General features: G+C 35.1%; 2 protein-coding genes across 3 annotated transcripts; one reads left to right on the plus strand and one right to left on the minus strand.

The window, feature by feature from the left end:
* Positions 1-436: 436 nt before the first annotated feature.
* Positions 437-4,954, plus strand: LOC109090326. The gene is made up of 5 exons (XM_042739331.1): positions 437-605; positions 3,037-3,134; positions 3,432-3,480; positions 4,020-4,243; positions 4,401-4,954. Exons 1-5 carry the CDS (start codon positions 599-601, stop codon positions 4,725-4,727), a joined length of 705 nt encoding a protein of 234 aa, XP_042595265.1. The 5' UTR covers positions 437-598; the 3' UTR covers positions 4,728-4,954.
* An 11,377-nt stretch (positions 4,955-16,331) lies between these two features.
* Positions 16,332-26,999, minus strand: LOC109090325 (POU domain class 2-associating factor 1). Of its 2 annotated transcripts, none has more exons than XM_019104121.2 (5): positions 25,628-25,777; positions 22,106-22,221; positions 17,266-17,308; positions 16,924-17,192; positions 16,332-16,841 (listed from the first exon to the last, which is right to left on the minus strand). In XM_019104121.2, the coding sequence occupies exons 1-5, from the start codon at positions 25,635-25,637 to the stop codon at positions 16,521-16,523; spliced, it is 759 nt and encodes a 252-aa protein (XP_018959666.1). In that variant the 5' UTR covers positions 25,638-25,777; the 3' UTR covers positions 16,332-16,520. The 2 variants fall into 2 exon arrangements, with proteins under 2 accessions (XP_018959666.1, XP_042595266.1); XM_042739332.1 differs by lacking the exon at positions 25,628-25,777 and adding an exon at positions 26,974-26,999 and having other exon boundaries at positions 16,333-16,841.
* Between the last annotated feature and the right edge of the window lie 323 nt (positions 27,000-27,322).

Below are 27,322 nucleotides of genomic sequence, written 5' to 3' on the forward strand. Positions count from 1 at the left end.
TTCTTAAAATATTGCATAAATTTGATCCACAAGACGTAATATTAAATTTTTTGGACAAGACTACCTATTACAGAAGATATTTACAATGTGTCATGGCATGTAAAACTTCATTTGTGCCTTCAGTCTCTCTGCAAAGTTGAAATAGTGCTTCTAAGGGAGACTCCAACCATCAACACCAAAAGGATGATAAAATGTTAGAAATATATATTTGGTTGATGTCAAAATGTGAAACAATATAACATTCTATTAAAAGAGATGTTATTATATGCACTGTAATAGCGAATATCACTCAGAAATAAGTCTTTTTACGAAGCTTTTGAATATTCAAATTGAAAGTATCGCGCAATCAAATCATTGTCAAATCATTGAGTTCTTGGGGTTTTAAATAGTAGGGATGAGGGAAGAAAAACTCAAACTAAAATATCCCTAGCTATATTACTGTATAATTGTATGTCCTGAGAGTGTTTTGAGGTTACTTTGTTGAGACTTTTTAAGACTTTTGTGAATAATTCGTTCTTGCCCATACAATAGAGCAAAGAACTGAAGTTGGGGTATTTCACTGTAGCACTTCCAGAGTTTTCCTCCTTTTCAGGCCAATATGTCTGGTAAGTCAAAATTTATTTTTCTTTCATATACGATGTTTTCGTCTTCAGCAACCTGAAAAACATTAAGAAAAAAAGTATGTTAGTTAAAATCAGTAAATACATTGATAAACGTTGCTTGGAAATGTATAGGTCAGAGCATGCAGTCTTACAGCAAACACATATGGAGGATCACATTTAAACAAATTGGTGCATTTTATATATATATACATATATTTTAATAAATGTGCTACATGGAATTTCTTGCAGTTTAATGGGAATAATAATATTTCTGGCGATTAATTCAAGCTCAAGTTTTATTTATATCTTGAATTGTCTGTCTGCCTCGTATTTTTTATACAACTTTCCTTCAAGCAAATCTGAACATGCGTTTTTCTGAAGATTTATTTGCGGTGTTATTTTTGACTTTACAATGTCGAACACCGGGTCCAACTGAATGCAATGGTTTTCGGAATAACCAACAGTAAATGATGACTGAATACAATTACGACATTTTATCCAGAATTCAAACTTCGCTTTAGAGCGCATATGAATATTTATTAGGATAGGTTTAGCTGTCAATGAGCCCATCAAAACACTGCCGAAGGACGTTTTTGCTATCTTCTCAACATCAGCGCACTTTTTGCTCTCTGTAAACTCAGCTGCCTCTGCGTGGCGTTGTTTTAGATCACTTATGTTCAGACCGATTTTTTTATATATAGCCTATATTAACGCGGATCAGGAAGACGTCCCACTGTGTATGTCTTCACAAGGCTGAACAACCAATTAAAAAAATCGGAAACAACTATTTTCCACATTTTTTTTTACACATTTGATTTTGGGGGAAGTTATTAGGCGCGGCTTCACTCATGTAAGAAGAGATAGGAGGACTGCCCATTAAATCAAGAAATTACTTCACATCTGCCGAGACGATCGCAAAAACTAACTTGGACCCCAGAAGTTTTTAGGGAATTTAAAACAACAAACTGTAGCTAATCGTCAGCGCCCTCGTAAACAAATCGGGCTTCTTTGTAGCAAATCTAAACCGGTTTTCGGGCGTCTTTGCTGCAAATCTAAATGCGTTTACATGCACGTTCTTAAGCCGATTATTCTTATTAAGACGAAAATGCACAAGGTCATGTAAACGCGGTAACCCGTTTTCTTTTATCGGAGTAAGCTCTTAAGCGGCGTAAGCAGGTAGCTTTTTGCCTCTTGTGTGCATGTAAACGGGGAAACCTGGTTGTTTTAATAAGCTGATATTTGTGAGTTATCAGCTTACTGGTGTGCATGTAAACGTGACTGAGTTTACCATATATTTCTCTTTTCACTTGTACGCGGCTTTTTGCAGTAAGGTTATAAGAGTGTTTTACTTACGTTTATAACTTGTAGAGACGTCTACAGAGGGAGCTTCTCTTTCTCCATGTCTCGCCAAGCAGCGTTTTACAGTGCTTTCACTTCGCTTCCCGCAAACCCAGCTTCATGCGCCTTGTGCCTTTGTGCGCAAAAGCGTCAATAAATAAATTAGGCTACTTGCCAGTTTAGTCGAGTTTTAATTTACAGCCACATGAAACTAAACTGCTAAAACTCCAAATTAACACCGTCGTTCCTAGGCAAAGATGGCTGGAGAGCATGTTTCTCGAAATTCACTACTGTCTATTGTTATGCGAAAATTAACCCTTTCACTGCCGGATCACCAGCGCGCTCAGACCAATTGAGTCTTAACTGGGAATACGGACATAGTTTTCTAATATTGTGTCTTATATTTATTGGCGTTTTCTAATGGCATATGGAAAAAAAGGGAATGTTGTCTGTGTATGTTTAAACATATAGAGAGGCAATGACAAATTAGTATTCCGAATATGATAAAAAGGAAAACTATTTTAATATATATATTTTTTTTTTTATTATCTAGTTCTTTTAAAGATCTAGGAACTGTGCTTTCCTTGCAACTTAATTATTTTGACAACCAGATCGTTTATTCAGAACAGTTTTAAACACATTTTACACAATGTAAAACAACTTAATTGCTGCCCACCTATACATTCACCCCCCCCCCCCTTCACCCCCCCCCCCCATACACATTTTTCAGATTTTTTAAATATATGTCAATGGTAGAAATGCTACTAATGTCAACATATTTGACTTTGAAGCCCCACAATACAATTTAGATAATAAATGCATGTGCATCACAGAAGTTTATTCAAGTCTTGTGTATTTTCATAACATAGCAGATCCAAACAAAAGTCACATCACTGACCCAGAAACATAGTCTTAAATAAAGATGAATGTTAAAAACTCTTATCCATTACGTAAAAATTTTTCTTTTAGCAAAATGATTTTTTTTTGTACAGACTGCTTTCTTACAGATCGTCTGAATTTGGACAAAAATGTTGAAAATCAAAGCCAGTGGTGAACGAAAATGAAATAAAACTCTCTTTCCCCCCCCTCCATCCAGCAGATAAACCTAAGGTATACCAGGGTGTGCGTGTGAAGACCACCGTTAAGGAGTTACTGCAGAAGCACAGAGCCCTGCAGGCACAGAAAACTGCAACGGTAAACAATGGTGTTGGTTATACGCAATAAAAGTCATAAGTCAGTCACTGACGTCCAAGTTTATGGTAGCCAAAGTAAAACGAAGTCTGGTCAGTGCTCGACCAAATGTAAAAAGCAACTAAACGTCTTAATGCACCACGCCCACACAGGCCTATCATGTGCTTGAGGCTTCAGTTGATAGTCTACCACATAATAGTACAACATAACGGAAGATTTCTTCTGTTTTTCAACTGAACGACCGCAATGATTAATGTTTTCCTTTGCTTCTCCCTCTCCTTTCCAATTTCAATCCTATAGAAATCACAAGCCGTGGCTGCTCGCGATGTCTGCTCTACGACCATGAATAGTAAGTTTAAAATACTAACAAATTAACTGAACGGCGATAAGTGATAGTAATCTCAATCCTTTGTCCCATGCAGTCAAGACATTTCACAATGCTGTTTACAAAAGCATCAGATTTCAGTAACCTTACAAGTACCTTTGTTGATATTGAAAAGGTAGACTTCCAAAAAAGCTAAGAACCTTCTGCCTGCTAACATGTAAGAGCTTGAATTTTAATCAGGAAACCTGAGACAATGACAAAACAAAGTATACTGACTGCATGCAACTTACTATACTCCAAAATAGAAACTTTTCATCCACCGTCAGGCACCAGCTCTACCTTTACAATTGTGAGAAGAATAAATAAACAAATGAAAGAACAATGACACCTATCTATATATGTGCTCCTTACAGATCCGTGAATGATCTCCTTTTTATAAACTACTATTCAAATGTGATTTAGCTGTTTGGCTGATGGTCTCGTGACATCATCTCAAGTCTTGCTGGCCTAATTTAAATGTTCTCCTGTGCTCAAGCCAGCATTTTCTTCTGCCTTCCCCGCAGCCCACCTTGATGTCTTTGGAATGCAAGCTCCAGAACCCTATTTCCAGACACGTCCCTTTACCGAAAATGTCAACATCCCGATGGAGAATGTTTATGATCATCAACAGATGATGCATATGATGCCACCTGAGACTTTCAGCGGCAGTAATTTCGTGTGTCCCACATCTGCGCAGTGGTCTAATGGATATCTACCTTCTAATACGGACCTCTATGGTACTAGCCTGGTATGTGTTTGGTGCTTTACATTTTTAATAAACCATTTTTTTTTTTTTGGCATTTGGACGGTTCTGATGCTCAAGTATGTTTGCACTAATAAATAAAATCACGCGTGCAGTATTTTAATAAGTTTTTTTTTGTGTGCTTTTAAAATGATTTTCTCAGGTTTCGAGGTCACCCTCAGACTCCTTCAATCTCCCCAGTCCCGTCGACTACAACAGTTACTCTCCCCCTCAGTCCAACTCTTCATCCTCTTCGTGCTACAACTCCCCAACACGGATGGATTTGAGCTCCAGTTTCTCTCCAGAAAATTACCACTATCAGCATTGCAACCTACAGCATTGCTTTTGTCTGTCGCACTGGTCCAATGTGCAGGAAGGCATGGCAACCTCAGAGTTTGCGCCCTACGGCTCATCAGACTGTTTGTATTCATATGGCGACGACAGCTATTTCAGAAGGGATACTTCAAACTCAGACATGTGTTACTTATAAAATGCAGTTTGAAGCACTTTGCGCGAAAATCCAGTGTCATAATTGATTCATTCGAATGCATTTGTTGTACTTTAGTTTAGATAAAAGAACAAACAGTGATAGAATGCATGATTGGGCTTAGTTTAGCAGTTTAAGCAAAAAGGTTGATTGCAGAGAGCTAAATATGTGTGAGTATAATTTACAAATTATTCATTTATCTTTTTTTACAATAAACATATTTTTCGTAATTTTCCTGGTATCTTTTATTAAAAATGCCTTAGATATATTAATAATGGGGAATATATTTCAGATTTGCAGGGTGCAGTTTCTGTTTCTCACTCTAGAAATAAACATCGGAGCTTTGACAGTTTTTTCTTTTTATATAAACGTGCAAATACAGCTGTGGTACAATTGTTGTTTTGCATATCAACAATCGACATGAGGAAAATACGAGAAAAAGCTGAATAATGTTATTTATGAAAACAGGTTTTGATAGTCAACATTGCATTTATTATAACTACAGCTGTTTACACTATTCTTTACTCCTAAAAGTCAATTCACTGAAAAGTTTAATTTCTATTTCTTTTTTTTTAAGTAAAAACAAGCCTACATTGGACTTTTTCCAAATACTTTAATGACTAATCTCAAAAATTAGGTAGAAATCACATAATTATTGGGACAAGTTCATTTGTATGAATATAGATGATTTATCTATGATTAATCTTTAAACTGGCTGTCACACCACAAACCGTTCGTGAAACAATAACTGTCATTATCACACACTTTTACCAAAAGATAAAATCGAAAGAAAATGCAGCCCCGTTAACTTAGCCTACCTAGAACATGCTAAATTAAATAAAGACAATATGAATCGCGCAATTTGCATATAATGTAGAGATTTTGCAAGACGTTCAAAGTTCTAGAATGGTAAACTGGATAAGGACAATCGTAGCTATAATACAATTATCACCTCATATAAAATGCGATACGATAAGCAGTGCATATGCTCAAAGTAAGCTTTAAACTGTGTTCAGAAATTAATTACAGAACAGAAATCAACTAATGCTTGGATATCTGTTTTTAAACAAGCCGAGACATCAATTCTTTATTTATATTAAACGTCCCGTGTCTCCTTTAACTTTGGAACATGGCAGACTTAATCATTTAACGGTCACGCAATGGTGTATTCATTAACTACAGAAATAGGGAATGTTTTGCAGTCAAACAGAAGGGTGTGTACAGTGATCCAGAGTTGGCAGACGCACACGCTTTGTGCCTGCTGCTCACCAACTTGGAATTCCCCTCGGGAGAGCAAAGGACAAGGAAGTCTTCCTCTAATCCACACGTTGGATTCTTGTTCCTTGAACGGCTTCCCTCCCACTTCTAAACAACGTGATGTGTGATATAGCGATACCAGTGCTTGAATTGGAAAAAAGAAGAAGTGCCGGTAATCAGCCCTGACCAACCCCCATATTTATTTATTTTATATTAAATAAATAAATAAGTAGGCTACTTTTTCAGAATTCACAATGTATGTATAGTGCCACAATCAATCAACAATTAAATAAACGTTTTCAATACAAATAAGCATAAGTCGAGCTACGATACCAAACAGGACCACAGGGAGACGCCAAAGATCATTACAGCTGCCGCCTTGACCTACCTGTTCTCATCCATTCAGAATCACTAAACCACTGACACACCGCAAATATAAAACGCCTTCAGCCAGCATCCATTATAACACTCTTGATTTTAAGCCAAATACACCTGAAAAGAATAATTTAGTGACATCTGGTCTTAAGTCACAAAATAGCGCTGTTTTGATACTGTTTGAATTCACTTAGGCCTACTGGATCCTTTGACTTTCCATTTCCAGGAGTTTACCAGTTTAAAATGACGTGATCGCAATAACCTGCTTCTTTTAGTTGGTAAGATATTGTTTTCGTTAGCCTATAATGTATTGATTAAAATGAGTAATTAATAATTAATTATTATTCTACCCAGTGGCATTGTGGAAAATAAATAAAAAAGAATTATAAATAAATAAATATTTCTGTTTTAAACCATGAAGGCGAGCCCACAAGCAACATGCAAACTTTGTGCAATATTGTGCCAGGTGAATGCCTACAGAAAGTGAAAAAAAAAAAAAAAAAAAACACTGACGGAGCTTTTTTAACACTGCATTATTGGCGCATATTCTCTCAGAGACAACTTTTTAAAAAAACTTTTTCAGTGAGGAGTAAGCTAATAGCCTAATCTTCTATTATCCTCACAGCATGTCATGGTGATGCTCTATGAAATTATTGCGGTTTAAATTAATTGTAATTTAATAATAAAAGTAACCTAATAATAATAATAATAATAGAAGAAGAAGAAGAAGAAGAAGAAGAAGAAGAAGAAGAAGAAGAAGAATGTATAGGCCTAATTGGAAACGCTAAGTTTTCGTTTTTGATTTGAATTATTTCATTTTAAAGTAATTCAAAGCTTTCTATAGATATATTTGTCGAGTCAGTGAGGCAAGTATTCGCTGAGTGTCGGTTTATCAGAAGCACTCCTGCTCAAAAGGAAACTGCAGAAAACAACCTGTTTTTTTATTTTATTTATTTTATAAAAGCACAACGTTTTGCTGATATTGTGAGTGCACACAAATAAAAGGAGACTCTTTACAGTTCTGAATGCTGTATTACTCTTTATGAGCAAAAATGATCGCATATTTTAAAATGTTTCCAATGCAAGTGATTGCACTGCCTCCTCCATGTCCTGTAAAGCGTGCTTCAGCTTCCACTCTCCGCACAAATGAATAAAAATAAAATAATGAAACGAAATATAATTACTTTGCCATTTCATACAAAACGGAACTATTTTAGTAGCTGAAACAGTATATAAACTGTTTTGGCAGAAGGGGAAAAAAAAGACAGCTCCGTATGGCGGGCCAGTAATTCTGATAAGCTGTCGGACACAGGGCGGGATAGGGCCTAGAATAAGGCCCGTGCAGGGCTCTAATATCTCTGCCTTTAGTTGACACATGATAAGACACAAATCAGCACACGGAGGTTATCCCGGGCCCCCCACAGTGCATGCCCCATGTACCCATCCGCTATGCCACTGATTTTACCTCTCCTGACATAATCTCTTGCTGAAATAGACCGACTCTGCTTGCATTCATTCTCGTGCGATATATTGGCATTTCTAATCATCCAGACACTGACGCTTTGAATCTGAGTACCGGCAACATTTCAGAAGTGCAGGTACGCTAAAGACTAAAATATAGAAGTGCCGGTACTGCATACCGGTGGGTACAGGCCCACTTCAAGCACTGAACGATACTGATTCCAGGGCACACTTCTCTCACGTTTTTTTTTTAGGTTTAAAAAAAAACAAATAAACAAGGTGAATGTTATTCTTTGCATTAGAGTGTAAACCAGCAATGGGAACCAGGAACCACAATTGGAAGGGCTGGGGGACTGAGTCCAGGGAGTTCCAGTTTTAAACTGGTTATGTTTCTGTAAGAAAATGAAAAGGATTTCTGACTTTTTCACCTCAATATAGTCTAAGTGGGATATGAAAGATCCGCACCCAAAAGTAGCGGATCGTGTGCGTCACTGGTTGCGCAATGCTCATATTTGTGATTGGCCGTAACACGCACCCAGTGCGCATCCTTGCACGATCTTTCACCAAAGTTGTCAGCTCAGTTGTCTGATACATAATAAACTTTAGTAAGGGTATTTTATAGCATCTATAGGCTACTGTGTAAGAAAAGGAGCAAGTTTGATATAAAGACAGAATGAATTATATGGCATCATTGCTCGGTTTGCATGGATTATATGCAACATGTCACATACAAAGATGTTTTGGACGGTTTCATGTAGCAACAAAATCACTTTGCATTCAATATGTCATGCATGGCTTATAATATAGTGCTTGAATGCACAAGAAGAAAGTATAAGGCTATTTGGGCATAAAGTGGGGATCTATATTTTTATCAGTTTTGTTTTCCTAAACATGAGACAATATACAATTAGGATTACATCATAAGAGTCTGTTATAAAAACAAACAAACAAAACACATATTTGTGGGATGGTAAGGTGATTAAATGCAAAACACATTGGTCATTGTTTTCTGAAGGTTGAAACAGCTGTGTCGTCATCAGGGCACATACAGCCCCTCTGTCAGGGGTGCAACTCTGGTCTGACATGTGGGGTGGGGGCAAAACTCAGTTTTAGGTAACAGGCAATTTTTCATTTTGGTTACAACATACCATTTTAATATGCAATGCACTGACAAAATTAAAACAACACAAAGAACATTTTTTTTTTCAGGAAATTATCATTAACATCATTTTAATGACTTGTGCAACCTTTTGCATTAAAAAAAAAAAGTTACATAAAGCAAGTAAATAGTTAGCAATAAATGAACACATTTATAGCAAAGATAAAAATGAAAAAAAAAAAAAATCAGGAATGAAATACTGCTAAGTATAAATGCATAGATTAATATAGATTATATTTATAGATTAATTTTTATTAAAGATAAAGAAGTTATTCAGTTAAGAGCACTTTGAGCAGAGTGATTTTTTCTATTGTTCTTTAATTAACATTCATGACAGACAGCAGCAGGTATAAAAAGCGGTCGTCACTTTAAGAACTAATGCATGGATCTGACACACATCAGATATTCTCATGACAAAGTAAGGCATCAGTTTACTGTCGTGTGGCATCCAGTGTAGACAGTATCACTGGAGATATTAGACTGCATTGTTCGCTAAAAGTAGCACTGGTGATGTATTCCGAACTTTGTTTGACCCCTAAATGAAGAACAAAAAAGATTTCACCATGAATAGCCTACGACGGTCCTTGAGTCCACTCTTTGAGTAGGCTACTTCTTTTGAATAAGTATTTACCTCATGACCATTGGAGTAAACCTATGAATGCATGTAGTATGATTGTAATCCAGACTTTGGCTAGATTTGTCATGGTAGAGACCTACCAGGGTCAGTTCATCACTTCACGGGCATTCACGACTCCTCTACTGTGGCATCATGGGATAGTAAAATGTCCCCTGGATGCACATGGATTCAGAATGTCACTGAAAGTTGGTCACCTGTTTCATGAATACTGCAAATTCAGACATACTAGTCTTTTCACATACTGTTTTCGCCTACTTTTTAGTAGGGAAGTATGTATATTCGGTTGCAGCCATATTTTTTTTCATTCATACACGGTTGCCAAAATGTTTTAAAAGTTCTATTATACAAATGTTTGATTGAATGATGCTTCTTATTCATTCAGTTGTTATGCTTTAGAATTATGTCCCATATTAATCTATTGTAAAGAGAGGCTAATAGTATTTAAAATATGCCCCCCTCCCCACACACACATCCAAGCATTTGTGGGATATACAACGTGACCTGCTAAGTACAGAAAATAAGTGTTTTTTAAGTAGTGTATTTATCACTGATCGTCACTGATACCACTGATTCATTAGTTTAAACAAGAACATTGTTAACTGCTGTGGAACATGATAACGATTAATTGTGTTTTGCAGCAGCCAGTCCTCATCTTAGAGGTTAATCTGAGTGTGGCCTGAGGTAGAGGCAGGTATTGTACTCTGTTCTGATGACAGATAACAACACTATCAGACACATAGGTGTCTCAGTTCGTGGGAGAGATACCAAAGATACTTCAGTAAAGGCATAAGGCATTTCAATTTAGCAGTTTCACACCTTCACCATGTTTATATAAACATTACTAATGTTACAACAGGCTGATTACTTTCACCAAAGCTGTATATTTGCTGTGTTTTTCTTTTAATTGCAGTAGGACTGATGCAGTGGTCAGGACAATCAGATTTATGTTTAGCTTTATTAATGCAGAATGGAGGAAATTCATGTAGTGTGTTGGTTAATTTGTAAAAAAATGCGGATGAATAAATCTTTTCATGGTTATGTTTGATTTATTAAAGAAGGTTAATGTACAATGAAGTATTACTGAACCATGTTTGCATGCCAGGAGTGTGAAATCCAAGTTTAATGCGAATACAGAAACCAAGACAGTTAAAATAAATAAATAAAAGGATGCTCAAATTTCTGAGTGAAAATTGTTTCTACAGCATTTAAAAAAAAAAATAATAATAATTTGCGATAAGTCTGGTGCAGTGGTCAGGGCAATCAGATTTATGTTTAGCTTTATAAATGCAGTATGGAGGAAGTTTTTGTAGTCTGTTAATTAGTAAGAAAATGCAGATGAATAAATCTTTTTGTGGTTATGTTTGATTTATTAAAGAAGGCTAATGAACAATGAAGTATTTCTGAACCACATTTGTGTGCCAGGAGTGTGTAACCCCAGTTCAACAAGATTACAGATTCCAAGAGAGTTTTTTAATAAAATAAAATAAAACTAAATTAATAGATGGCAGATAGATAGATAGATAGATAGATAGATAGATAGATCTAAGTGAAAATTGCTTGTACACCAGTTTTTTTTTTCTTTTTTTCAATGCATTTTTTATGATTGGGGTTTTTTGTTTTAATTAGTTTAGCTGTTAAGTATTTTATTTACATTTGCTTAATCCTCCTGCTATTCATATTTTCTCATGTGCTAATAATCTCAGTCTCCTGTGGAGTTTTGGAGTAGTTATAATTTTATGGGAAACATTGATAAAGTTTTTGAAACATAACCATATGAGCTCTGACTTAATAGTAATTCTGGAAAAATACTGACCTAGGGCCTTACACCAACAGCAATGCAGGGAGAAATTGACATCTGGAGCAAAAGATGTCTTGACAGAAACAATGTATGTTTTAGTTACATTTTTATGGCAACACTGAATTATGGCCAGAAATTAACCCTGTGCCAACGATGGCCTATGGCCAGGTAAGCTGGTCTCCCCCTACATTTTATGTTTGTCATCAGCCTCTTAAAAAACATTATTGACAGTTATTTTCAAATTTAAATTAAAAGCACATTTCTAAAGTGTGACTAGTTGTACTTTAACTTTATAACTGTGAAGCAATTTCAGTTGAGCTAATAATAACTTTTACTGTGCATTCGGCGTAAATCAGGCAGAAGGCATAACATCGCTTCTAACAGGCAATGGTCATTCCTGAATGACACTGCCATAAATTACTTTCTCATTATATAAGTGAGAGGTCAAGATCGAAAAGATAAGCAGATTTATGTCAACAGCAAAGAGATACCTTGAGTATCACAGCAGCCATGACAAAAGGACAATTTCATAAACTAAACATTTTAATTTGACCAATAGAATCTCTCGGAAACAGAGGAGGGCTATTCTTTGATGTAAAGTAACTGGATGAACTTACGGTTCAATGTACTTTACACTAAAATGCTGTATTTTTTTTTTTTTTTTGTAATTATCAATCAATCTATGTGGCCTGTCACACGTTTTTTTTTTTTTGTTTTGTTTTTTGTAGTACAAGTACTAGTAAAAGTCATCTCTGTTCCTGGAGAAACTGAGGGCAAGTCGTATCATGCCCCTCTCAGCTTTTTTCCTAATACATTTCTCAAGAGTTGGTGTTACATTTTTCTCATAGACTCTTTGCCAGCATGGCTTGGTCTAGACCTGTTTATGTTTATTGGCTACTTCATTCCTCTGGTGTGTATGTTTGTGTTCTTTGCTGTAGTATTTGATCCCATTCATTTGATTCAGCAGTCTAAATGATGCATTTTTTAAAGGGAGAATAAATTGGCAAGGTCAGTGTTGAAAGATATCGTGATCTATCCAACACCTGTGCTAATGACAGGAGCGTGAAGAGCTTTGAAGAAGGTATACAATTGTCACAATTTAATAAATAAAAATAGTCATTTATAAACCAGATATATTACATGTCTAGCAAAGTCCAATCAGTCTTAAATTCATCAAGAGTTTCTTTTTTTTTTTCGTGCTCTCTTTAAAACCAGAAAGTTGGGTTTTCTGCAATTTTCCCAAGGAAATATTGAGAGTGTGGGACCTTTGCACTGTCTAACTGCCATTTGATAGGAGGAGCTTGGAAATGACTTTGTTTTTTTCAGTCTTGATTCTGTATCACTGGGATCCCTGCTGACATATGAAAATTCTGTCTGGAAATTATTAATGATTTGGCACATAAAGAGAATAACATTCACTGTTAATGTTTGCCAAAGATTTATCAAGTAATCTACAAAGAAATACAAACTCTTTTATTCCCCATAACAATGAAATCATGACATATTTTTGTCCCTATGGCAGTTGTAATAGTGCTTACAATAAATGGTTCATCCAGCTTGGTAATGGGTCTCCAATGTGCACTTCTGCACGGACTGTCATCGAAACATTTTAAGCATGTATTTAACTTTGACATGTTTCCTTGCTTTCTCATCCTGCAGAGCGAAGTGCCAAATATTGTCTCCCTCTAGCTCACACTTTTCCTGCTTCTCCTCGACAGTCACACCTTGTACTGTACCTTCTTCCATATCTCAACATTTGTGTAGACATGCCTTTGGATCCTGTTAGGCAGATTCAATGGCACCTTAAAGGTAAGCAGAGGCATCTTGGCAGCACGATGTGTCCCGAGGAGTCATGCACAAAAATTTGTGTTCACTTAAAAAAAAAAAAAAAAAAAAAAAAAAAAAAGACACTGAATGCAGATGTCTTGGTTTCACTCACTCTTAGTACTTTTTATGGTTGGAAAACGCCCATTCACCTCTGAGGGTCGTGACCCCAAAACCCATAACCATTTGTCTTGCTGTTAGATTTCTTGTACTTTAAACATTTGACCTATGACTGAGCTTGTGTAAATTATGTCTTGCTAGCATTAGAGCAGGAATTATTACAACTAGTAGTAGCAAAACCAAGGTTGTGGGTTTAATTCCCAGGGAATGCATGAACTGATAAATTGTAAGCTTTGAGTCCAGTGTATGTCGCTTTCGATAAAAGCATCTCCCGAATGCATAATCCAAATGAAAATAAAGGGCTTGCACAGATGTGTAAAGTGAACCTGCTTTAAAGCTATAGTTCACCTAAAAAAGTTCATTTACTCACCTTCATGTCGTTCCAAATCGGTATGTCTTTTTTTCTTCCGTTAGGTAGTAGTGAATGATGGCCAGGCTCAAAAATGACAAAAAAAAAAGAAGCAGCATAAAAATAACATAACTGTATAATAACATCATCCATACAACTTCTAAGCTATATTTCAAATCTTCTGAAGCCACTATGAGGAGCAGAAAAACTTTAATCACTGAAAATCTTTCACAGTCTCAGTCATGTAAATAAATAGTAGGAATTCCATGATCGGTTATGAGGAGAATGTGTGATGGAGAGACTGTGGAGCAGCGTTCCTTCATTGTACTTTACTGTGTTCATACTTACTTTTATTGCTTATCTTGTAATGTTTATTAGGAGTTTGCTGTATTATATTTCCTGTTTTAGCAGACTGGATTGAACCTTTACAATAGCACACCTGGTGGGAAGCACTCATTTTAGTGGGTCATTCATCACTGTTTTTTTTTCTCTCTTGTTCTTGACAAACACTATGTTGGTTGAACAGAGTGAGACAAGAATTAATTTTATGTAAATGTATGTTCCAATTAGTAAAAGAGGGAAAATGTGTTATTGTTAGTAGACGGATTGTGTTCGGGTTAAATTAAACAAGGTTATTGCTGCTGTAACGGGTATTTTGAGTTTGAGTTCTGTTTGGGTGAAGCTTTGTATTGTGTTACCATTTTCGGTCAGTTATGTCTTCCATTAGTTTCCATGATTTTAATCTGTTTCTATGGTTTTTCATGGTTTGATTAGTTTTTTGCACCTGGGATTCATTTCATTGATTGGTTTTGTCTGTGTATTGAACTTCTGTGTTTTCCTCGGTTCAATTGTCTGTCATCATTTGATATCATTGGGTTGTTCTGTTTGTTTGTCAGTTCTAGTCACCTAAGTTTTAGTGATAGGAAGTTTGGATCATTTCGCATCATTTCATCTTGTTCATCAAAATGTGACTTTAAATGTTATACATTTAACAGCCAAATTCCCCAAACAAATCCACCTATGGAATCTTAAACATGTTCTGAATTAAGAAATCATTATAATGCAGCTAAAGATTATTTACAGGGAACATAATTACTTTACCTTCCGAGCCTTTTATTTATTTGTCATGTGACAATGACTGAAATGTTCCTGAATGCCCCTTCACTAGTATCTTTTTGAGCTTTGTTTTATTAAAAGATTTGTTTCGCTTAGGTACTGGCTTATAATTCTTCCCTGTTGCTGAGATTCTGTGCTAAATTGGTGAAACATAGTTATTACTGGCAACACAAACAAATGCAATTTTCAATTTGATTGAACAAATGCAAACCGTGTTTACGATCAATAAAAACCATATGGTAGCAATTCAAAAGCATCAGTCACATTCTCACACACATACACACAACCCCCACCATCACAAAAAAATCACACACACCTGTTTGCAAATCCATTCGCTTTATTGTCGTACCTGTTTGACTAGGAAATGTCATGTACAGAACCTCTAGAGAAGCAGATTTCATGGTAGAGCGTGCGCAGAGAAGACCCTTATTCAAACATCTCATTAAGAAAGGTGTTAACTTGAGAGACAACTAAGCCTGCAGGTTAAGGACACGGGTAGATAAAATGATAACATCCACAGGGGATTTCTCCAACTTTCAGAAAACTTCTGGCTTTCTAATTCTAACTGATATTTTAATGAACTATAAAGAAGGAACAACACTCTGTAAATGTTTACATTTTAACCACTGTAAACTGGCTACAGAATTCTGCTGTTTTTTTTGTTGTTTTTTTTTTAATTGAAGCTACACAATCCAGCTAAAACAGAGATTAATCTACACTCTCAATATTCAGTGATATTATCGATTTGACAGCACTGGCACTATGAGAACAAAACTTGAATTTATTTGAGCTGAATAATGACACTATTGTCCTCTGTAGAGTTGCTTCACTTTGCAACATCAACACACTTGAACTGAACTGTATCAACACTGAACTGACTTGACCTTTTTTTTTTTTTTTGCCAAATTGTACTTTTTCATAATGGATGAACTTGACACAATTTTTGAACTGTACTGAATCAACATTGAACTGACTGGGGCTAAATATGACACTATTGTTTTGTTAAGGCTGCTTAACAGCATCATTTTGATTATATTTGATGATATTTGCACCATTGATTCCCTTGGTTCTGTTTTCTGATTAATACTGTGAAGCTGCTTTGAAACAGCCTCCGTTGTGTAAAGCACTCTATAAATAAAGGTGACTTGAATTGACTGAACTTAAAAATAAAGGTTCCAAAAGAGTTGCAGAAAATCCATAGAAGAACCATTTTTAGTTCTCCAAAGACACTTTTATTTTAGAACCTTTTTCTACTATAAAGAACCTTCTGTAGAATGTAAAGGTTCCATGGATGTTAAAGGTTCTTAATGGAACCATATGCCAATAAAGAACCTTTATTTTTAAGAGTGTATCCCTTCACACTCTTAAAAATAAAGGTGCTTTATTGGCATCAGTGGTTCTATGAAGAACCTTGAACATCAGTGGAACCTTTTAAAATGCAGAAAAGTTTCTTTATAGTCGAAAAAGGTTCTTTAGATTTTTAAAATGTTCTTCAAAATGGTTCTTTTAGGAACTGTTCACTGAAATGTGTTTTTTTTTTTTTTAACCAAAAATGGTTCTTCTATGGTATCACTTCAAAAACACCCTTTTGGAACGTTTATTTTTAAGAGTGCACAGTAGTTTTTTTTGTTGCCAAAATGCTGTACTAAATGCTCATGTATATTAAGAAGATGCACAAAAAGAGTGCTAATGCAACTATCTTAAATATCTTCTGAAAAAAGCGAGGAGTTGCAGATGTAGGGTTCTTTTTGGCCCTCATCTTCTTCCAGCAGTTTCTCAAGGGCCAGAGTGCCCTCTGGGGCCTGGGGAGTCTCCACCTGCTGAGGCTCAGGCTCTGGTGAGATAACTGGCAAGGTCAGAGGCACTGGGAAGAGCTGGGGAGCCGTCAGGGCTGCTGGCATCGAGGGGGCCTGCACGACGGAGCCGGAGATGGTGGATAAAGGCTGAGCCCAAGGAATGTATGTCAAGGAGGAGTCCGGGACCTCCACCTGAGGCAGGGATGAGCTGGATGTGCTCATGGTCTAGGGAACCAGATAAGAGATGAGTTAACATCTCCAGACACTGAAAATAATAGAAGTGGCTTAGTGTCACTCTGTGACTCACCGCAAGGTTAGTGAAGAGAGGTGTGTGTGTAAATGTCAGCATAGGAGAAGGGCCCACCACAGTGTAACTGGGACAGATCGGCTGGACATACATATCTGTGTGGGGTGGTATGGCAGGGTCGTGGTGTTGGTCTGGAGGAGTCCAGTGACTCAGAGGCTGAAGGGCAGTTGTGCTGGTGGTCTGGGCAATCCATCCTGTGCAGAGCCCACCGACATCTACTAATGAATCATTTAAGCTGCTCTGGTTGGCTTCTACAAAGCTGGAAGACCCTTTCATAGAGGAGAATTAGCATGAAAAATATTTGCATTAATCAGTGACCAAAAAAATTAATTTGTTACTTACCAGCATGTGTGTATGATGGCAGAGTGCTGCTGGGAACCATCACCTATAGAAAAAAGTGTCCCATTTAATTATATATATTCAACTATATAACTGCAAAAAATGATTATCTTAGTATTTTCTTTTTTTTCTAGTATAAATATCTAAATATTCTTGAATCAAGAGAAGCAAAATGATTTATTATTAAGTCTTGTTTTCTGAAAAAATTTATCAAAATTTTGTTAGTTTTGTTAGTTAGTTAGTTTCCTAAACAAGAGAAAGTATCAGCAAATGTTTTTTTGTATATATATATATATATATATCTATATATATATATATATATATATATATATATATATATATATATATATATATATATATATATTATATATATACACACACACACACACACACAAACACGAGTGCGAGGAAGTGAGCTGGTCCCCCTCGGTCTGTGTGCCACAGGGCCCCTTCAAAGCGAGACTGGATGGCACTGTATATATATATATATATCTATATATATATATATATATATATATCTATATCTATATATATATATATATATATATATATATATATATATATATATATATATATATATATATATATATATATATATGCATACAACCCCAATTACAGAAAAGTTGGGATGTTTTGTGAAATGCCATAAATTCAAGAATATGAAAAAAATAAAAATAAATAAATCCAATGCTTTCACTGACCAACTTCATTTTATTTTGTAAATATAAACAAATTTTTATTTTGATGTCTGCAGCACACTCCAAAAAAGCTTGGACAGGAGGCACGTTTAACTCTGTGTCACATCAACCGTCCTTTTAATTACAATGTTGCATTGTTTTGGAATTGAGGATACTAATTGTTAAAGTTTTGCAAGCAAAATGTTTGTCCAGTCTCGTTTGCTACAAGGCTTCAGATGCTCAGCAGTCTGTGATTTTCGTTGTCTGATTCTCCTTTTCATGACTGGTCATACATTTTCAGTTGGAGTCAGATCTAGACTGCAGGTAGGCCAGTCTAGCACATTCACTCAGTCTCTACGAAACCACGCTGTTGTAGCACATGCACATGGGACTGAGAACTCGAAATCCATTTTTCCCGGAAACAAGCTGAAATGTGGACTCATCTGAGCACAGCATACATTTCCACTGTATTTTTGACTATCTGAGATGAGCTCAGAGAACCCGGCAGCATCGCTGCATAGAATTGATGTATAGCTTTCTCCTAGAGTAACAGAGATTTAAGTTGCATTTCTTGATGCAGCAGCAGACTGTGTTAAGTGACAGTGGTTTTCCGAAGTACTCCCGAGCCCATGTGACTATATTTAACACTGCAGCATGATGGTTTCTTGTGCAATGCCATGTGAGGGCTCAAAGTGAAGCACATTCAACTGAGGTTTCCTGCCTTGCCCTACATGGACTGTGATTTCGCTGAATTCCTGATTTTTTTTCACAGTATTACGTGTGCTAGTTTGTGAAAGACCTAAATTCTTTGCAATTTTGCATGGCGAAATGTGATTTTTGATTTGTTTGACACTCCTCTCATGAAATTTGGCATAAAGTGATGAGTCATGATCCAACCTTGGTTGCAAAGACTGAGATGCTCATTTTATACCCAAACATGATACCCTGACCTATTACCAATTCACCTGCATACTGTTAACTGTTTCAAAACAGTTTAGTGTTCTATAACCTTTTTACTTTTATGTTGTGAAAAGTAGGTTGTGTGTGTGTGTGTGTGTGTGTGTGTGTGTGTGTGTATACATATATATTAGCCTTTTTAGGATATATACTGTATATAGGAGTCGAACTCGCAAATATGTTGCTGGGTTTTCTGGAAAAAAAAACCTTAGGCATACTGAATGAATTGTAAATTGTTGACTCAAGTAAAAGTAGAACATGCACTTTATCTTTAGTAGACAGCTCGCATGGCTTTGTTTGGAATTGCTCTTGTCACTTAACATGGGCCAGGCATCATTTAACATTTCAATGTAAAGCATAAAATGTGACAGCTCATGACTTTTAAGTTTGGTGCTTTGAAAATGATGATTTTATGGCCCGCTTACGCTTCATATCTGTTATTAAACATTAACATTTTTCTTGTTTCTTTACAGAGACAAATACTTAAAGTATTCCACCCTGAGGGTTCAATAACTGGATCTAATCCCAGGAAAAATGTTTGGACCTTTCACTACAATCAGGATTGGGATCTCAGTGAGTATTGTCCAGAAAACATGGCAACAACAAACACTTAGCCTTGGTTCAACAAAGCTAAAAACTTTTTCTTTAAAAGTTTTCCTTTTATGATGAGCACATTTGAATAGAAGAAACTAAGGTCTTCAAGAGTACACTTGAGACAAGACAACACTGAAACAGCACCAAACCAGTGCAGACAAAAAGAGACGAGATACAAATTCAGATAGAAGAAGAAAGGGTCCATTGTAGCTATATATTTTAATTAACAAGTCTATTGAATAATATACTGTATGCATTGTTTTACTCAGTGGATGCTTTAAATTAATCTGCATTTATATATCCACATATGTATATTTATTTGACAAGTAGTCAAACGCAGAACTAGCAAACAGGATAATGTGCAGTCAATTATCTTGATGACAGTTTGTATAACAATAACAATGACCTGCTTGTTATACATTAGATCAAAAATAGTTAAGGTGCAGCACAATGTGATTCCTTTGTAAAATGATTTACATTTCAGGGCATGTTCTTCCACTTAAATTATACTTAAACAGATGATAGGGACTTTTGTTTAAGACCTACACCTGGTAGTTTGGATCAAGGTGTTTCTTGCTGTGGCCCCGAACCCAGCAATGGCAGAACTGTTTTAAAACACATCTTCATTCTGAGAGAGTTGTTGATTGAAATGGCAGAGAGCACGTGGAGGTGCTGGTTTACAGATAAGCTACAGTAGCTAGCCCTAATGTACTGTAACAGACACAGATAAGAGCAGGTTTAGTTCTTGTGTGTGGTTTCACTTATTGCCATAATGCCACTTGGGAAGCAAATACTACCTCAAGTGTCATCAGCTTCTGCAGAATAACTTAAAGAGCATTTGTAAACAATCAGGATGGCATTATAAGAACCATAAAGTGGCTTCATAAGATCTCATGCCTTTCTACAGTTTGCATTTAACAGAGTTCAACCCATTTTTATGTGATTTTAATGTGAGAAAGAGGCTGCTGAGTGTGTGTGTTTTTGTTTTCATGTGTTGTCAAGTATAATTAGAAGGTTGGTAGGCAAGCCACTTGGCAGATCCACAAACGGATTTGCATAGGCCCTATGCCCAACCCCTCTGGCTATGTGGGGGAATAGTTTAACTGTCATGGAAAAACACCTGGATTATATAAGATCAAAATCCCCTTGGAGTTTGGAGAGTCTGCTTTTCTGCGCTCAGTAATGCTATTAATATTCAAGCTGACATTGATTGTGCAATTTTGCAATCCTGTAATAAATGTAAGAGTTTTCTGGGGGTAGGATATGCAGACAGCTTTTAGTGCCCAGAACTGACCTCGTACTATGAACCATTCCAGTCAAGTGACACTAACTAAACAATTAGAGAAGTTTAAACCCCCAAGCTCCGCTTTTCTTTCACAACTTATCTTTAAATGTTCATTTCTATATACACAGATACATTTTTTACATTTCAAGATAAAACCAATAATATTTTCTGTACAAATATGCTTAATGACCAATAGATCAATAAATCTGTAAAGAAACATTGTTAGTTTATGATTTCTAATGCAGTAAATAATGTTAATGAACTGTAGATTCGAGTTAGAGTTTATTAAAGGTATAGTTCACCCAAAAATGATAATTCTGTCATTAATTACTCACCCTCATGACGTAAGACCTTTGTTCATCCTCGGAACACAAATGAAGATATTTTTGATGAAATCTGAGAGCTTTCTGACCCTGCATAGACAGCAAAATAACTGACATGTTCAAGGCCCATAGAAAAAGTGCTCTCGGATTTCATCAAAAGTATCTTCATTTGTGTTCCGAAGATGAACGGAGGTCTTTTCAGATTTGGAACAACATGAGGGTGAGTAATTAATGAGAGAATTTTCATTTTTGGGTGAACTATCCCTTTAACAGGATTTTATTTGTGGAATTTTAACATTCTCTTCCTTTAATGACATTTAAACAGAGTTGCTATGACTTTTAAATTGAGCTCATCTCAACAAGTCCATGCAATCTTTTGCAATATTTCGCAATCCTATAATCAATTTGAGAGTTTTCAGTCCTCTTGGGCTCCATTATTCAGCCAATTATTAGTAAGTGTTAGTAAGACTTGTGTTTGCCATATTAACAATAGCAATTAAAGGGATAGTTTACCCACAAATGACATTTCTGTCATCATTTACTCAACCTCATGTCATTCCAAACCTGTACTATACTTTCTCCTCTGTGGAATGTAAAAGAAGATATTTTGAGATATGTCTCAAATTTTTTTTTTTTTGTCTGTACAGTGCAAGTGAATGGCAATCAAAACTTGTTTGGTCATTCTGAATTCTTCAAAGTTTATTCTTTTGTGTTCCACAGAAGAAAGAATTCTCCTACAGGTTTGGAGCAACATTTTTTTGGTGGTAAACTGTTCCTTAAATGACACCAACCAAACAATTAGCCATCTTTAAAGCCTGAGGTCCTCTTTTTTCTTAAGTAATCTTTTTCAGTCCCATATGTGGATATCAGTATTGTGCATTGGATGGATTAGATGAAGAAAAAAAAAAAAAACAAGCTTGGACTTGAATGAATAACAAATGAGATAATGTTAAAGGACAGTTTTCACAATCAAAAGCATGTGTGCACATGTGTGCTCTAGTTCCTACTGCGGTGGGGGGTGTCGTTCTGGCAGCATTTCCTCTTTTTCTCCGCAGCAGCTCCTTCACAGGGTCTTTGACTCTCACTCCCTGGTACGGCTTGGATGTAGACGCCTCCGACAGTGCTGTACAAAAAAAAAAAAAAAAAAAATTCCTTTGAGACGTACGGATTTCTTGTTTGTGCCAAGTTAAACAAGGTGTGGCTGAAAGTGTTGAAAGTTTCAGTCACTCAATAGATACCTCTTTTATTGGGACCTTTCGTCTTTTTTGTATTGTGTAATCTGATGTATAAAGCTACTGTAAGAGAACAATCACTCAAACTCTTGCTTTCTTGAACAATTTCAGCCATTAGTGAATAGCGTGGACCTGGTAAGCCTGAGTAACACTGAAATCAGCTTATTTGCAGATATAATTATACAAATCCCACTTCCTAATCTATTCAAATAAAGCAGCTGGTCAGATATAACTACGTTAAATGACCGTTTTTATGAAATATCAATAAAATAACGAAAATAAAAAAATAAAGACCAGTATGCAAATAAAATATTATCAGTTGTGATGCATTACACATGGGCAAGTGGAAAAGTATATATATTTTTAAATCACAACTTAAATCAAATTACTTATTTACATTACTTAATTTTCTCTATCCAGTTAAGTTTGATTTGTTTACTATAATAGCTAACATAAACTAACAATGCACAATAAGTTTTCTGCATTTTTAAAGCTTTTATTAATTTTATATAATGTTCATTTCTATATATACTGATACATTTGAAATAACATTAATTTTGTTAAATTAATAACATTAATGTATTATGAACAAACGTGACTTAATGAACAGTTGCATTGATTAATCAGTAAAGAAGCATTGTTAGGTCATGATTTCTAATGAAAGTTAATGAACTGAACTTCTTTGTAAAGTGTTACCATTTTTTCACATGCAGCTGACAGGATTTTACTGCAGAATGTGCACATTCTTCTCCAATAAAATTACATTTAAGCAGAGTTGCTGTAACTAAGCTCAGCATGCACTTCAAGAGGCAATAAAGTGATTGATTCTAACAGTGCATCTTAAAGATATATTTGCTATGTACAGGAAGAGGGAAGGTTCTGTAGGCGCATCATAAGTGGAGCTGTGTGCATCTGCACAGACACAGCTGCTGGCCAACAGTAAATTCTGAAGAAAGCACCCTGCAGTGCACACTGTGTACTTAAGGAGGTGTGATTGTTTGGTGATGTATGATTGCCTAACTGTCCTCATATATCATAATAGTAAAATAGTAGAAAGTTGATTAGAAAAGCCCTCAATGAAACTCCAGCGGTTTTATTTCTGCACCCCTAGTAAATGGTCAGTTTATAACCGAGTCACTCAGCTCAGGATTTGTGAATCATTATTGAATCATTTTGTGAGTCACACATGCTTGAATGCGTTCCTTTAATGTGAAAATCTGATATCGCTTTAGGTGTTTGCTAAACATTGTTTGCATAAAAGTCTCTCACACTCTACACACCCCATTCTCTCACAACTGTTACTTCTTAAGGCTAAAGCTTCAATGTTTAATCACCAAATAATGAATCAGTAAAGTACCTGTTCTGTGACATTCATCATAGATTCATGACACACATTGGTCTCTGTTAGATCAGGCCGCCAACTAACCACCTGTATCCCTCCATAACCTAAACAAAACAACCATCGGCTCCTTTTTCTTGAATAAAGGTCTACTATATTGTCATTCTGCAAACAATAAAAATTCCTTTAAGTAAGGTGCTCTCATAGAATGGAGATTATTGGGGATTTGTAATTTATGCATTCATTGCTCAACATTCACAGATGAACAGTCAGTGGAAATATATAACTGCGAGGGCAAAGAGGTGTCTACAGTTGTGCAATACAAGCACAGCATGATTTTAAAAAGTTGAAAAAGAGGAAGCTATGCAGCTGTGAAGTTTTTTCTTTCAGGAGGAGGGCAATTGAAGGGTTTTGCATATCAAGATTAGGCCACTCAACAGGACGCCTGGTTTCAGAAATCGTATGCATATTTCTGAGGAGGTCTATCAGTAGTAATAACCATCAGTCTAGCAGGACTTACTGGCAATAAATGTGTTGACCTGAAATATCACCTCTGACTTCACTTTCACTTCTTAAGTTATGTGGGATGTGGAACAAACCGCCACGACAGAATTCTTACTTGAGCTGCCCTTTTTTTTTTGCATTTGTAGAACTAGATAGGATTTCATAAACCCTACCGATGTGCATTAAAAAAATGCATTAAAAAAAGTTAGTTAGTTAGTCAGTCCACCTAACATATTGTAACCCGTGTTACAAGATAATATTATATTTTTCTTAATATTTATATTTTTTATTTTATTTTAAAGTTTTAGTAAATGTAGTTTTTTTTTTTATAAATGTAGTATCATTTTCATTGTCAATTAATATATATATATATATATATATATATATATATATATATATATATATATATTATATATATATATATATATATATATATATATCACTTATATTTTTATTTATTTTTTTATATTTCAATTATTTGTTTTTAATGTTATAATCAGGTATAATTTTATTCTGCTTTGTTTCAGTTGTTTATTTTAATAACACATTTTTTTATGGTTTTAATTTACAATAATAACCTTCATTCATTTTTTTTAAATTTTATTTATTTATTTATTTATTTATTTATTTTTTACTTTAACCATCTGTTTAAGCACAAAATAAACATACATTTTTCTGAAAGTGACCAATGCACATTCAAGTTACATATTTTTATTTGTAGGTAATTATTTTATTATTTAATTTTTTTTATTTAAAGAAGTATCTACATCAGTCAGAGATCTTTACCATAATCAATCATTAATCATTTAATCACGTTCTCTGTCCCCCTAGCAAGTATTGAAACATTTTCATGAAGGACAAATGAAAAAAGAATTGGTAAAAAGATTGGTACTTCATGTTAGATTTAATTTATTAAAGATGACCCCAAAAGGCACATTTAGAGTTTCTGTCAAATAGCCAAAGACCAGGCCCGTGTGTTAATGTATCTGTCACCTGTCTTGATAGCAACCGCTACCTTCCTTACCGCATTGTGATGAAAAAAATTAAATAAAATAAAATAAAAATGGAGGCACCAGTACAACAAACAAACTAGCATTATTAACTATTAACTAAAGGAGAAAATGAATATTGTCAAATCATAAAACATGCAAATCTCTGCTGATGATGAAAAGGCAAACACTAAGCTATTAATTAATCACGCCACTTATCAGAACAGATAACATGGCACAACAGCAACGATTCATTTGTTTCTGTCTGTATAATGTAAGAGGAGTTGGTTTTGCATATTTTTGCTCCGTCTTAAATTAAAGTTAAAAATTTATATATTTTTTTTTGATGCATTATGCCTTTGCGGTGCATTCAATAAGTAAATAAGTACATTTGCATACTGCAACATAATGCGTGTGAAATGTGCAAATCTAAATATTGTTTTGATATCCAGAAATTGTACTTACATTTTCCCATGTGCACAGTCTTATACTCTAAACTATAGTATCTAGTCAAAAACCTTTTCTATTTACTTCCTGAGATCATCTCATAATTGTACAGTGGCTGCTTGAGTGGGCTGCCTTATAAAAGCAACAGCATTGCAGTTTCAAGTGATGTCACCACAGAGGGAAGCTGCAATCCACATTAATTCAGTACCACCGGTTTACCACAATGTAAAAGTTACAGCTTAACATGTCTTATGAAAGTTCCGAAGTATATATCCATGGCTGCTCTTTCAAAAGAAACAAGCAGAGAGTAAATTGGAGAATATGTGGCACATCTGTACAATCAGTTTCTTCTGTAGAGCAGGAACAAAATTACTGATAAACAATCATTTTACAACTAACACACCAAAAAGTGTTTTGTATTTGAGCACCAAACTGAAATCTTATTTTATTTTACTTTTTTTTGTTAAAACTCTTTTTAATTTAATTTAATTTAATTTAATTTAATTTAATTTAATTTAATTTAATTTAATTTAATTTAATTTAATTTAATTTAATTTTCACTCTTTTTGTATTTTATTTTATTTTATTTTCATTCTTTTTGTTAAAACTCTTTTTGTTTTCATTTGATCTTTTTGTGAAAAATAATGGAAAAAGCAAATCAACAATAATTTTACGACTAAAACACACCAATAACATGTTTTGCACCTTGAAGATCAACAAACTGAAATCTGTTTTATTTTCTAAAATAATTTATTTTATGTTAACGCTTTTTTATATTTTTAACATGACCATAGAACTTTTTTAATGGTTGGTGTCTGTAAAAGATAACATGACTTGCTCTGTTGTTAAATGTGTGATTAAATATGCCTTATGTGATTATCTCAAATATGAATTACATTTACTTTTTAGCAAAAAATATATGTAGTTTCTTTCAGGGTACTGTTGTTAAAATCAGAATTCAAAATTAGGCTGCTGAGAACTGATGTAACCCATGTGAAACTGTCACACTAGTCAATTTATTAGTGTTTAAAGGAAACACCTGCACACACTTTGAGCTTCATTGACCACTCAAGCCATGAAGCTCATCATGTTCCTTTTCTCAGCTTAGTTCTTTCTATTATTACACAAACAATCACACATCTCAGCAACAAAAACAAGGAACAACTTTTTATATCTACAACAAAATGCATCTGCTTGTAATTTACTATAATGTAATCACTTCAACACCACACAGTTCAAAAATACAGCTGACTCATAAGGGATTTCTTGAGGTGGCTTCAAAGTTCTCAGCTCATCAATATTTGAAACGGCCTCTGCATAAGGCGTATTAATGAGGGAAAAGACAAAAAGCTAAAAATACTTACTTCAGCTTTGTGTGCGAAGGCAGCTCTTCCTTCCAATTGAGAAACAAAGCATAAATGAGATACCACACAGTGCAAATGGTTGATGCATGAAAGCATTCGCTAATGCAAACTACAGTGTGGGCTCAATGCAAAGAAGTAGTTTTCATTAGGCCTCAGTGAACAAGGGTTATTAAAAAAAATCCATTGTTTCTTTCTGCAAATGTTTGAGTACATTAAACATTTTCTGAAGTACTGTGGGGGAAAAGAAAAGAAAACATTTTTACCAGCACAAACTAGAGCCGTTAAGGTCTATCAGATGAGGAAATACGGTCTTGACCTTTAGAAGTGTTGTCTAACCCCTCTTTCTAGA

Source organism: Cyprinus carpio, chromosome B15 (assembly GCF_018340385.1).
Source record: "Cyprinus carpio isolate SPL01 chromosome B15, ASM1834038v1, whole genome shotgun sequence".
In the NCBI taxonomy this organism is placed as follows: Eukaryota; Metazoa; Chordata; class Actinopteri; order Cypriniformes; family Cyprinidae; genus Cyprinus; species Cyprinus carpio.